Raw genomic sequence first — 11,176 nt, 5'->3', positions numbered from 1 at the left:
AACAAATTTTATATATATATATATATATATATTAGAGCGCGGTGCACAAAAGACGTAATTCTGTGATTTACGTAAACCTCTCAGCATGACCAAATTTGTTTCTAAAGTCCACAGAGCTCGTGGCGAATAAGGGAATGCGATTCCCGAATAGAGGGTCATCCTGTTAATCCTCCGGAGACTTAATTCTGGGCCTCCGTAAATCTCGGTTAAGGTCTGTTTGATGATAGCAGATAGCATAGCTCGCCCGGATTTAATTGAGATACGCAGTCGCTCTTAACACGCCTTCCTGACTCTGTAGTCGCTCTTAAGTCTCATCTCGAAGTTTCGGAGGCGCGTCTCGCTTGCGCTAAGTTACGTCGATAGGTACTCCACTGTTCTTCAAGTGCTATGCTATAACATGATCGATTACTTATCCTTGTTATGATAGCTTCGCATAAGATGAAAATTATGTTATGTTACATGATTTTTAGATGATATATTGTACAAGTGATACAAAAATCATAATTTAGTTAGAAGCAATCCCAATTCCTTGAGTTAAATAACATTTTATTATTTATAATTTTTATATATGTGTAAAAATGTAAATCAATCCATTTCTGATGAATTGCTTATTGTTAGTTTCAAAATAAACATCTATATTAATGTATGCATTTGTAAATAATACATTAAATTGATCAAATTTAATACATTTCTTCAGTTAAATTGTTCAACTTCATTGTTTTAATTGAATTACATGTTGAGTAGGAACCATGACGACCTATAGAATTAATTAAAAATGATTTAAATTAGATATAATTTGATATTATAAATTTAACAGTGTAAGCGATAAAAACGTAATGGATATAGCAATCTTACGTAATAGATTACAAGTTGTAAGACAAAGGTGTAACTACAATGCGTGTCCAGAAAAGCTAAGAAAGAATCAAGAAATATTGCGAAATCTGACGTAGTTATATAATTCTAGAATTCTTTCGCAGAAATTGTGGAAATCTTTTAAAGATACTTGTTTGTATTTCGGACGCGTCGTAGCGTGTGAGAAGAACATTTTAGGAAGATGGAAGGACTCCGTGCAAAGGAACGATGCGAGTTTTGCCCCTGAGAAACTGCAGTACAGCCGCCGAAGACTGCTACGATTTATTTAACTTTTTCTTCCTGCTGCTTCCTGCGCACGTCTCATCGCGCTCGAGCAAACTCCTTGCTCGTCTTCGTAACTCGTGTTCGCAATGCTCTACTTCGGCTATCACGCAACCTGCTTGGTTTACGTTATCTTCGCAAAGGCAAGAAGCCTGTTTCCTTCCTTTATGAAACGAGAAAATGAGCGAGGGAGAAAAAATAAGTTAAATATTATGCTTTATTGCAACCAGTAACATATTTATTAGAAAAATGCGTTTATTTTTAGAAAAATGTGAAAAAGCAATGCGATAGTAAGATCAATGAAATCTAAATTAAAAAGAATATGTATTGCACAATTAGTTAAACATTTAAATACCAGTCATTTCTATGATATCATAAAGTAATCAACAAGCGTAGGAATTTAAAACACGTAATATATAAAATATTCTCTCGCTGTATATGGACGGAATTATAACCAAAAGCTTTGATTACAACAAAGATTTTTATAATAAAAATGAAAATTTTTAAGATGATATTTCTTAAAACATGTGATATAATAATAATTCAATATCAATAAATTATCAATTCAATTCAATCTTTAACGGTTAATTGTTTTCTTATCTGTAAAGAAGAATTTCATGACGACTGTGTATTATGTCACGTCTTAATTTTCGAGGTGGGATTTTCTCCCACCGCCGCAAGCAATGCGTTTTTTTAATGCACTACAACCTACAGCTTAACATTTCAGAGAGTACGTCGTAGTATTTTTTTTTATTTCTGTAACCAACGTTACTTACTCGAATGAGATTGCTCTGCAACAAAAAGCTGCGGCTTTCAAATAACAATAAAGGAAAAATGTACAAGTGTTTTGCTGTTAGATCTTAAAAATATGTACTTTACTTTGATTATTGAAAGAATACAATTAGAAAAAGTTCTACATTCGTTAACATTTCCCGAAATTTAAAGACATTTTACATTTCAGCATTTATTCAGTAAACGGAAGAGAACTAACGAATATCAAGTCAAGACTCGTAATTAAAGTTTCCATTAAATTGAAAGAGGAAAGTAGCTAGGTATTTGTATAAAGAGATATGACAGTTCTGTGATGTCTTGTGTATAAGAAATAATTATTTACGCGCGAATTGTAAACGAGGAGAGAAATAGAATGTGATGATGACGACCTTACTCGCTTATAATGTAAGAAAATAAGTTGACTGAGAATGAAGAGTTGTTTTAGATTTCAGGCAGGTAATGCCGATGAAGAAATGCATTTAAGGATTATACGACACTATAATCTCAGGGACGAGTTAAGAGTTGATGGAGTTTACTTAATTTTATCATGACGCTCCGAAAGGATGCGTTCCTTTCGTCGGCATATCCTAGTCGGGGCTGACGTGCTTGGTTCTTGAAAGCTTTTGAGCCCTCGCGCTAAAGTTCCTCCGTCTAGGCCACGTTATTTACCTTTATAAGAGACGACAAGGCACCGCCCGTTCGATCCGAGTCTTTTCTTCTCGCAACGTGCACAAAAGGATAGAGAGAAAAGAAATATCAGAAAGCGAGGTACCGGCGGGAAAATGTAAACGCGTGATGCAACGAAGGAAAAGTCTCGAACAAACTCGTCCTTTCAGACTTTTCCGCGAGAAACGAGAGAAATGCCAATTGAATTTGACTAATTCGTCGAGATTTCTAATGAGACACGTATTTTAATAAAGCAACATCATGAAAATTGCATCACAATGTGATTCATGAAATGACGAGTAATGTAAAAAATATTCTATGGATTTTACGGTCAAAATAAATTTAAAAATTCGGCATTTTAAATATAAAATAATAAAATGTTAAATAGAGAAAGATTTCAAATAAATTTAAAGTTTATAGTTTAAGCTATTTATAGTTTAAGCAATTTGGTAAAGAACAATAATCTAACGATGAGATGATTGATACCTATGGCACGTGACTGCCATAGCGCGTGTGAAATCGCTATGCGAAATAAAAGTAAATCGAACAAAATCGCGATGGTGGCTATACTTTTCGGAAAATTCGTGGTTTGTGGGCAACGATTCGCCATCAAAGTGAGAGCTCGGAGCACTTTCCATAGTTTGTCGATATTCTCGTTCGATAGTACTGCGATACGTATAAACAATGACTCGATCAGTGTCCAAGGGCTTCCCTCGATAGATTCGAATCTCGAGCACGTGGTTTGAGTGGAAATGTTCCAATTGACAAAATGAATTGTCGATACTATAATGGCGGTCATGCAAGTTTTGCAGATCGAATATGAAAAACCTAACCGTTAAACGAAATGTGAAGAGGGTATACGGGAATTGCGTATCAATTATTTTTTTATTGAAAATAAAATTAAAGACAAATTAAATTATATATTGATGTTGTTTATGTCATACATATTACAATATTTACCCACTCTTTGGAAATTTGAAGCTCGAAAGATATATACTTCAGCTTGACGTTCGACACTGGAAAATTTATTTTCGGAAAAATGAAATCAATATTGTTTTTTTTTATAAATTGATTCAATTATCTTCAATTTATTTATAACGACAATTTCATTGAAATTCATTGAACGAAGCAATACTTGGTCCGTTTTATTCTTGTTAATAAGATGTAAGATACAAAATATGCATGGAAAATTTAACTACTCACTGTCAGATATCAAGTGGCAATCCAATTCCTTGAGTTAATTAACATACGCATTTAATAAATAAATAATAAATTAAATTTGAAGCAAATTTAATATATTTTCTTGAGTTAAATTATTTAACTTCAGTGTTTTAGTGAAATTAACGATACGTTGGATAAGAGTACTGATAACTTATAGACATGATTAAAAATAATTCAAATTGTTATAAATTAACATTATAAATAATGTCGATTTATATTTACAGGTGTCGAGACTCCTCCCAGCAATGATTCTGTGCGTTTGGAACCCGATCCATTGGCAAATGGTGCCGGTGCACTTTATGTCGCTGCTACCTGTGCTTGCGCTTTAATTTTGGTCGTCGGTAGTGTTGCCAGCGCGTTATACATTCGCAACAGTAAGGCACGAGTTCAAGAATCTCAGTAAGTAAAATTTTATCAGTGAATATTATAATATTTGATAAGATTTAAGCAGCATTTAATAGAACACCGCACATTAAATATTGTTGCATTTTCATCTCCCGTTTTCGCATTTAAACTGCAGTCCAGATTAAAAAGATGGGTAAGAAATTATAAAAGAATAAAAGATTTTTAAAATGTAAACTAGCGATGAATGGTTCAGCTCCGTAAATTTCCGTTTCTCGTCTTAATCTTTGCTTCGTTAGAATTAACAAAAGTGCATATTATTAAAAACGCAGTGGTAAAACAAGTAACGAGTAATAAATTCGCAAAAACGCATTACCGGTGGATCGCGGTTTTTCGAGCGACGTCCGCGCGACAGAAAGAAAGCGACATAGCGAAATAACGTGGACGCCATCCGGCTTCTCATTCTGCCGCTTATTAAATTCGCGTTTCTAAAGATCGCGCTCGGTCACATACAAAAATAAACGCTCGAGGAAAAGATTTTCATTACGTAAGGTATCACCGTAAGACGCGTCGTAAATGCGGCTTTTCCACGTACCGTGGCGCTTTCATTTTCGGCAAAATCATTCGAGCGAAAAGTATCGCGAGCGCGAGTTTCGCGACGTCGCGAATTTTCTGCCGAGCATGAGAGATATATACCCGACGCTGCGACCGCAAAACCAGTCGAGGGGGTGCAAAGGGAGAGCGACAGAAAGATTTCCGCAACCCCGCGGGAAATTCGCGTGGATAAGCTGGATAGGAGGAACTCGTCCGAATGAAATATCCTTTCAATAAGCCGCCGGTGATCCGTCGGTCGCTTGGCACGGCAGCCGACATTTTATTGCATAGCTATGTGCACCCCCTTTCTCGTATCCGGGATCTTATGCGGGAGAGAATGTAAGGAGGATGTTAGAAGGGTCGAGAGGATCCGCTTTTACCTCTCTTCTCATATTCGTTGTTTTCTTTTTTACTCATCGACTGCTCTTTTCCTGCGTACATGCACAAGTTGAATCTCAAGTAGACTTAATGGTACCATTTTCTCAAATTAACGTGTTCAATTTTCCATCAGATCAAATTAATATGCGTTCGATTTTTTTTTGAGATTACATTGATAATTATAACATTACATAACAACTAAAAGTATATAGTGTCAAGTTTAACCTGTTTTACTATAAAATAATAACATATTGAGTAGGATCAATGGCGATTTCAATTGAATTAAATTTGACACAGATACAGATTTAATAGTGCAACATTCGTAAAAAACCTTCAGTCTTTTTTTCGTTATATATTTTCATTGTATTCTCCGGGCACAAAAATTCTTAAGGCACAAAAATATAGTCTTTTTCTTATTTTATACTTATATAGCATAATGAATTTTCATCACGAAGATGGAATAACTTTTATGCGTGTTTCTAATTTTTTCCGTGTTTAAATATTTTAAATCCTTTTTCATCCTTTAATAGGATTGCCCCTCGTTTTCCCGTCTACTGATTGTCTTTGCCCGAATATATTGAGCCCTCTGAAAATCCTCGTCATGAATTTTTCTCGTTAAACGAACGGATCGCCATTCTAGCGCCTTTCCCCTCATTAACGATGAATATTATGCGAAAACTTCTATCCGCCTCCCTTTAAAGTTCGATCGTTACTTTCACTGTAATTATTTTATACTTTAGCACATCGAGTGTTCCATTTCAGTGCCTCTATTTCGAGGTGCATAACCGAGGAACTTGAATGAGATAGAAACCATGCTGCCAGGGAGTTAGGATAGAAACAAAGCTACTCTTGCTTCACTTTACTGCTATTACCTTCCCTTCCCCTATTGTTTGTCTCAAAGAGGGAGAATTGTCTTTTACCCGGATATTTATTAGCTCTTTTGATGTTCTCCGTTGCGAATTTTTCTCGTTAAACGGTAAGGAGAGGGATTTATTCTTTCTACGAACTTTGCTAGTATTGTTACACATTTATTTCGTATTTATATGAAATACTTATTGCACATCCTTTCTTTTTCATGATAATTAATAACATCATTATTTAAAAAATTTAATTATCATCATAAGACAGAAAATTTTTCGATATATATTTAGGTAAAGCAATAGAAAATAATGTTTTATTGTATAAATACTCAATAAAATATTATAATTACTTTTAAAGGTCAAAAAGATTTGACTCTCATTGTTCTAATCAATCTCTGTATTGGACTACGCGAAAACGTAATGCATAGAAAAATATATTACGTTGACTCCGATTTTATTTTTCGCGAGATTGAAATATTACACGGCGATCTGTCGCAGAAATTGAAATCCCACCATGGCACTGACCGTAGCATACGAAAAAGAAAGCAACAGATGTTCGCTCGAACAAACAACACGCAATTGGTCGGTGCGTGATGCGAATACGATCGAACGCGATCGTCTGTAACAATGTGATCTCGGATCGGAAGACATCAAATATTTATCGCATGGCAAAGTGGCCTTTATAAGGAATTCACGGGAGGGACGCACCCTTATTTTATATCATCTTTCACTCTTCTTTTCTTCCATAGGCCAATTGTCTCTCCCAGAGTCCCGGGATATATTAGCTCTTTTGAGGCTCCCCACCCTGATAACACGCAAAGAAACGACGAATCTTTGCTTTCCTTGATTTTCTCTCTCTCTCTCTCTCTCTCTCTCTCTCTCTCTCTCTCTCTCTCTCTCTCTCTTCCTTTTAGCTCTCCTTACGTCTCTACAACGTTTCACATACACCCTCACCAGCGGATAAAACTGCAGATTTTACATCCGTACGCTCGAACGAACACGGCCACCCTCGTCTCTCGTAAGCCCTCCTTACTACATCGAACTGCACGATGTACGAAAAGCGTCTTCGAGATTCGGCAAGTAGCGAAAAGTTTTCTCAGGAGTTACGCCACTCACGAAACTCACGTCGAAATTTTGCTGCAGTCTTCCAACTTTTCGATTTCCTCCGATGAGATGTTTATTTTTTGTACTTCGGTATTGACTCGATTAGCTTTTCCATAAATTAATAAATATCAGATTCAGAATATACGTCTACATACGTATGATAAAAATATTCAAAAGATATTCGCCTACACCATGATCTTTTATAGCTTATATTAAAAGTTAGCTCTCCTTCGAGCTGATAATATTGCAGCGTACATGTCATCGGTTTCGCCATAAATTTTCAATCTATGAAAATTTCAACGCAAATACTTGCTCGCGAGTTACAAAAGTGATATTACTTTCTGAACGACACTTTAACGTTTCTGTTCCTGGCGAGGCGAGGGCTCGCTTTCACAAGCACAGACGGATTCGTCGGAAGTCGATCTGGCCGCGAAACGTTTCCGTAAGGGTCGCGTAAAAATAAATGGGCACGAACGAGCGAACAGGAGATATTTGAAATCGATGGCTGTACGCGTTTTTCTGTCGTTCGTCTTTTTAGCGAATACGTTCGCCGGCAGATTTACATGCACAAAATGGCCAATAAATCTCTAAAAATATCCTCTTCTATTTCTCGCTGGTATTTTTCAGTCGTCATTCCGCCTTTTCCTTTTTTTCTTTTTCTTTTCTTCTATGTTTCTGGAAACACACATACAGTCCTTATTCTAATAAAACTGCCTGCATTAAAATTAAAAATTCTTTTTAATTGCTCATAATATAATATATATTTTAGTTTTCCATCTATTTTATTTTTTATATCTTATTTTATTTCATTTTATTTTAATTAATTTAAACGATATTTTTATTTTTTGTAAAAATATTAAAACTATTATATTTATATCTAAATAATCAATCCTGCATTATAGAAGAAAAGATAAGTCAAAATAAGTATGATTGAAAAATTAAATCAATATCATAAAACAAAAAATATAATATAAATTTAAAAGTCAATCAATTAATAAAAAATACAAGAACAGTTCTTTAAGGTAAAATGGAATTGATATACGTTTTCTCACAGAAGATCAGTTACGGTACGTAAGAGAGAAGACGGTACGAAACAGAGAAAGACAGAGCAAGAGAGGATCATTTAGAGCTTTTCGAGAGCTCATCCGGGTTGAGATGTAAATCCTCCTAGCTAAAGATAGAGAGTGAATACTCGAGGAACTTCTTGTCGAAGATAATTCCTCGTTGACGGTTATGTAAAGGGTGCAGAATGGAGTACTCTGAAATATGATAATGCACCATTCTTCCCACTTATGCCCTTCTATCTTTTGATGAGAGAAATGTATACGTCGGACTTTATAAAGTGACCGTCTATCTTATAAACGATGTAATTTGAATTGCGTTTATCTCGACATATTGCTACCTGAGTAGCCTCCCGGGGGAAAAGCTTGCTAAAAGAGCCTATTACGCGATGATTCCCAGGCGAAATTAAAGCAGTTAAATTAGCGATTAGATTTTGTGAGCCTGTAACAATGAAACCTTATACACATTTCTGAAATATCGAATGTGCTATATTCAACAATTATATAACAGATTTGAATCATACGTGGCATTTTTTAAAATAGGATAATTCTTATAATTGTGTAACTGGATTCTATATAAAATCATATAATTATTATCGGATGGTTGAGTATAACGTAAAAGGAGATAATATTGTGAATCTGAAAAAGCTTAATTTTCCACTTGAAAATACACTACGAAGATCATTGACTAAAATAATTCTCTCGGCGACGCGAAGACCAAAATCGAGAGCGAATTCCCTGGATTTGTAGACTTTGCGCAATGTTAAAATTTGTTTCAGCAAAATCGTCTCATTGTGGCGATGGAATCCGGAGCTCCCGCAATTATTCCAGCTCCCGCTTTTACGGGGCAACGCGTCTCGCGCCATTGTAACGATAATTAACCCGGTGTAACAATCGTGCTGCTACAGAGATCCTTTCGTCCTTTCAGGAAAACTCTGCCCTGCTGCAGTTACTCCGCGGCCGACACCGGTGGCCTGGCCAGAAGTTCCGTTTTAGTTAGAGTCGACCCACGACCCGGAAGTGCGAATTCCGGAAGTTACGCTACTATCGCCGACCTCGAGCCGTTGTATGCGAGGCCATGCGGTTCCAGAGCTAGTTACTACGCGGCGAGCCACGTGACGCATCTCAGCCAGGTATGCGATGATACGACTTGACAGATAAACAATATTGTCGGTTCAAAGCTATAAAAACGTATACGAAATTTCAAAATTGTTATTTTATATTCATATAAAATTATCGTCATTATCTTTTAACATTATTTCGTCATCATATATTATATTGTATAAATAAGATCTAGATTTTTTAGTTTCAAAGCATTAAAATTTTTTTAATTAATCTGAATCCAATTTCTTTTAAATCAATATGATCAGAATCGATATACTTTGAATATATTAAAATTCAAATGAGTTTTAGTTTGCCAGAGATTAATTGAAGATTAACTAAAGATTCAATTCTTGAGATAATAAATAATAAATCTCACAAGGGGTGTAACTTGGATAATTATTCAAAAATTTATGGTTTATCATACTATCGTATATTATTCTTCTCGCTCTCTTTTCGACAAAATATAAAAATTTTACAATATTATTTGTTGTTCCTTTTCGCGTATACTCATGCTTCAGGATTTTTTTAATCGCAAGGAAACAGCCCGTGAAACAGACTCGACGACGAACGCGTAACTCGTATTGCGCATCAGGAAATCCGATTTTCTCCCGGTCGTTCCTTCCACTTCACTATCGCGAACTCCGCGTCTGCCATCGACTACCGGAAGCGGAAGCAGCGCGAGACGACTCCTCCTCCTGTCTCATCCCGCATCCCGTCCTGTACCGTCTCGTCTCGTCCCGTATACACAACGAGTGCCGCGCCTCGCAACTTTATCGAGTTTGCGGCCGAGCGAGCCGCTTTCCACGGACAACTTTAGCGCCCAACCCTTTCCAACCCTTCGGCTCTTTATTCAGCGATTCTAAACCCACCGACTTACAACTCTCATCCCTCCTTTCTGAGACATAAGGGAAAAGGTCTACGCGTGTAGCACCTTTTTCGCTTCTCCTTCCATCTTCTGGAGCATGCTGGTCGATTTCTTTCGTTTCAGGCAAACGAAATCTCTTTCTCTCCTTGCTTGCTTCTATCGTTGCTTTGACATAACTACTGATCGCGTCTTTGATCTCTTTCATATCTTTGAGTTCGTATTTGGAAAAACGAAATGTTTGGCGCATCAAGCGCTTCGTTGGTTCCGTTTCTTCAAGAAATGCCATATAATTCTTTTCAATAAAGTTAGAGTTTTCAAAGATAGTTAAAGGCTCATTATTTCGCGTTTAATTTCAATATTAAATTAATTTCTTCTTTTCTGTTATAATATTACGATATACATATCTAAATGATACATGCTTCAATTGATTAGCAGAATATATATTAAATAGAAAATCAAAACAGGAATAAAAAATGCACTTTATAAAAATTATATTTATATATTTTATATTTTTCATATACTTAAGATACTATGATAAAAATTTCATTCATCATATCTTTCCAGAATTTATTATTTTTATAAGACATGATTTTTATAGTCTATATAAAATAATGTTTTCTGTTCAGTCAAAAATGTATCTAGACAAATGGCTCATCGAAAAAACGAGCTGATAATTTATAGGACTATCTTTATGGGTAGATAAAGCAATTCACAGATAATCTTCGCGCATAACGCGGCGTTTATTATATACTGCGGCATTTACGAGCAAAACGCAAGTGGTAAAGGTCGATTTCAATAGCTACACGCAATCGCCACGTGTCATAGTCCGCCGCTTCGTTTTAACTACCGTTTTGAAGCACGTGCTATTACTCGCCGCTATTACACGCCATCCTCTAAAGAATATCTTCCTGTAAAGTGCGCAGTCAAAGACTGGAGCGAGGGTCGCGCGAAAATGTCGAATAAATATGAGATCGCGTTGCCTATTCTCTTTCGGAACAAGCGTTTTGCATTAATTTCCCCGGGAAAAGAAATGCATCTGCAGAGGTTTTACACACACACACACACACACACACACA

General features: G+C 36.0%; 1 protein-coding gene across 1 annotated transcript in view; it reads left to right on the top strand.

Moving 5' to 3' along the window:
* LOC108694084 (tyrosine-protein kinase Drl-like) overlaps window positions 1-11,176 on the top strand; it is a 73,977-nt gene that overhangs the window by 54,693 nt on the left and 8,108 nt on the right. The window contains exons 4-5 of the mRNA XM_018203376.1: window positions 4,017-4,191; window positions 9,060-9,264. Coding sequence (XP_018058865.1) covers window positions 4,017-4,191; window positions 9,060-9,264 — 380 coding nt within the window. The remainder of the gene's footprint in view (window positions 1-4,016; window positions 4,192-9,059; window positions 9,265-11,176) is intronic.

Source organism: Atta colombica, unplaced genomic scaffold (assembly GCF_001594045.1).
Source record: "Atta colombica isolate Treedump-2 unplaced genomic scaffold, Acol1.0 scaffold112, whole genome shotgun sequence".
Lineage (NCBI taxonomy): Eukaryota > Metazoa > Arthropoda > Insecta > Hymenoptera > Formicidae > Atta > Atta colombica.
Note: the sequence above shows the minus strand (reverse complement) of the source record. Positions and strands in the feature narration are given on the sequence as shown.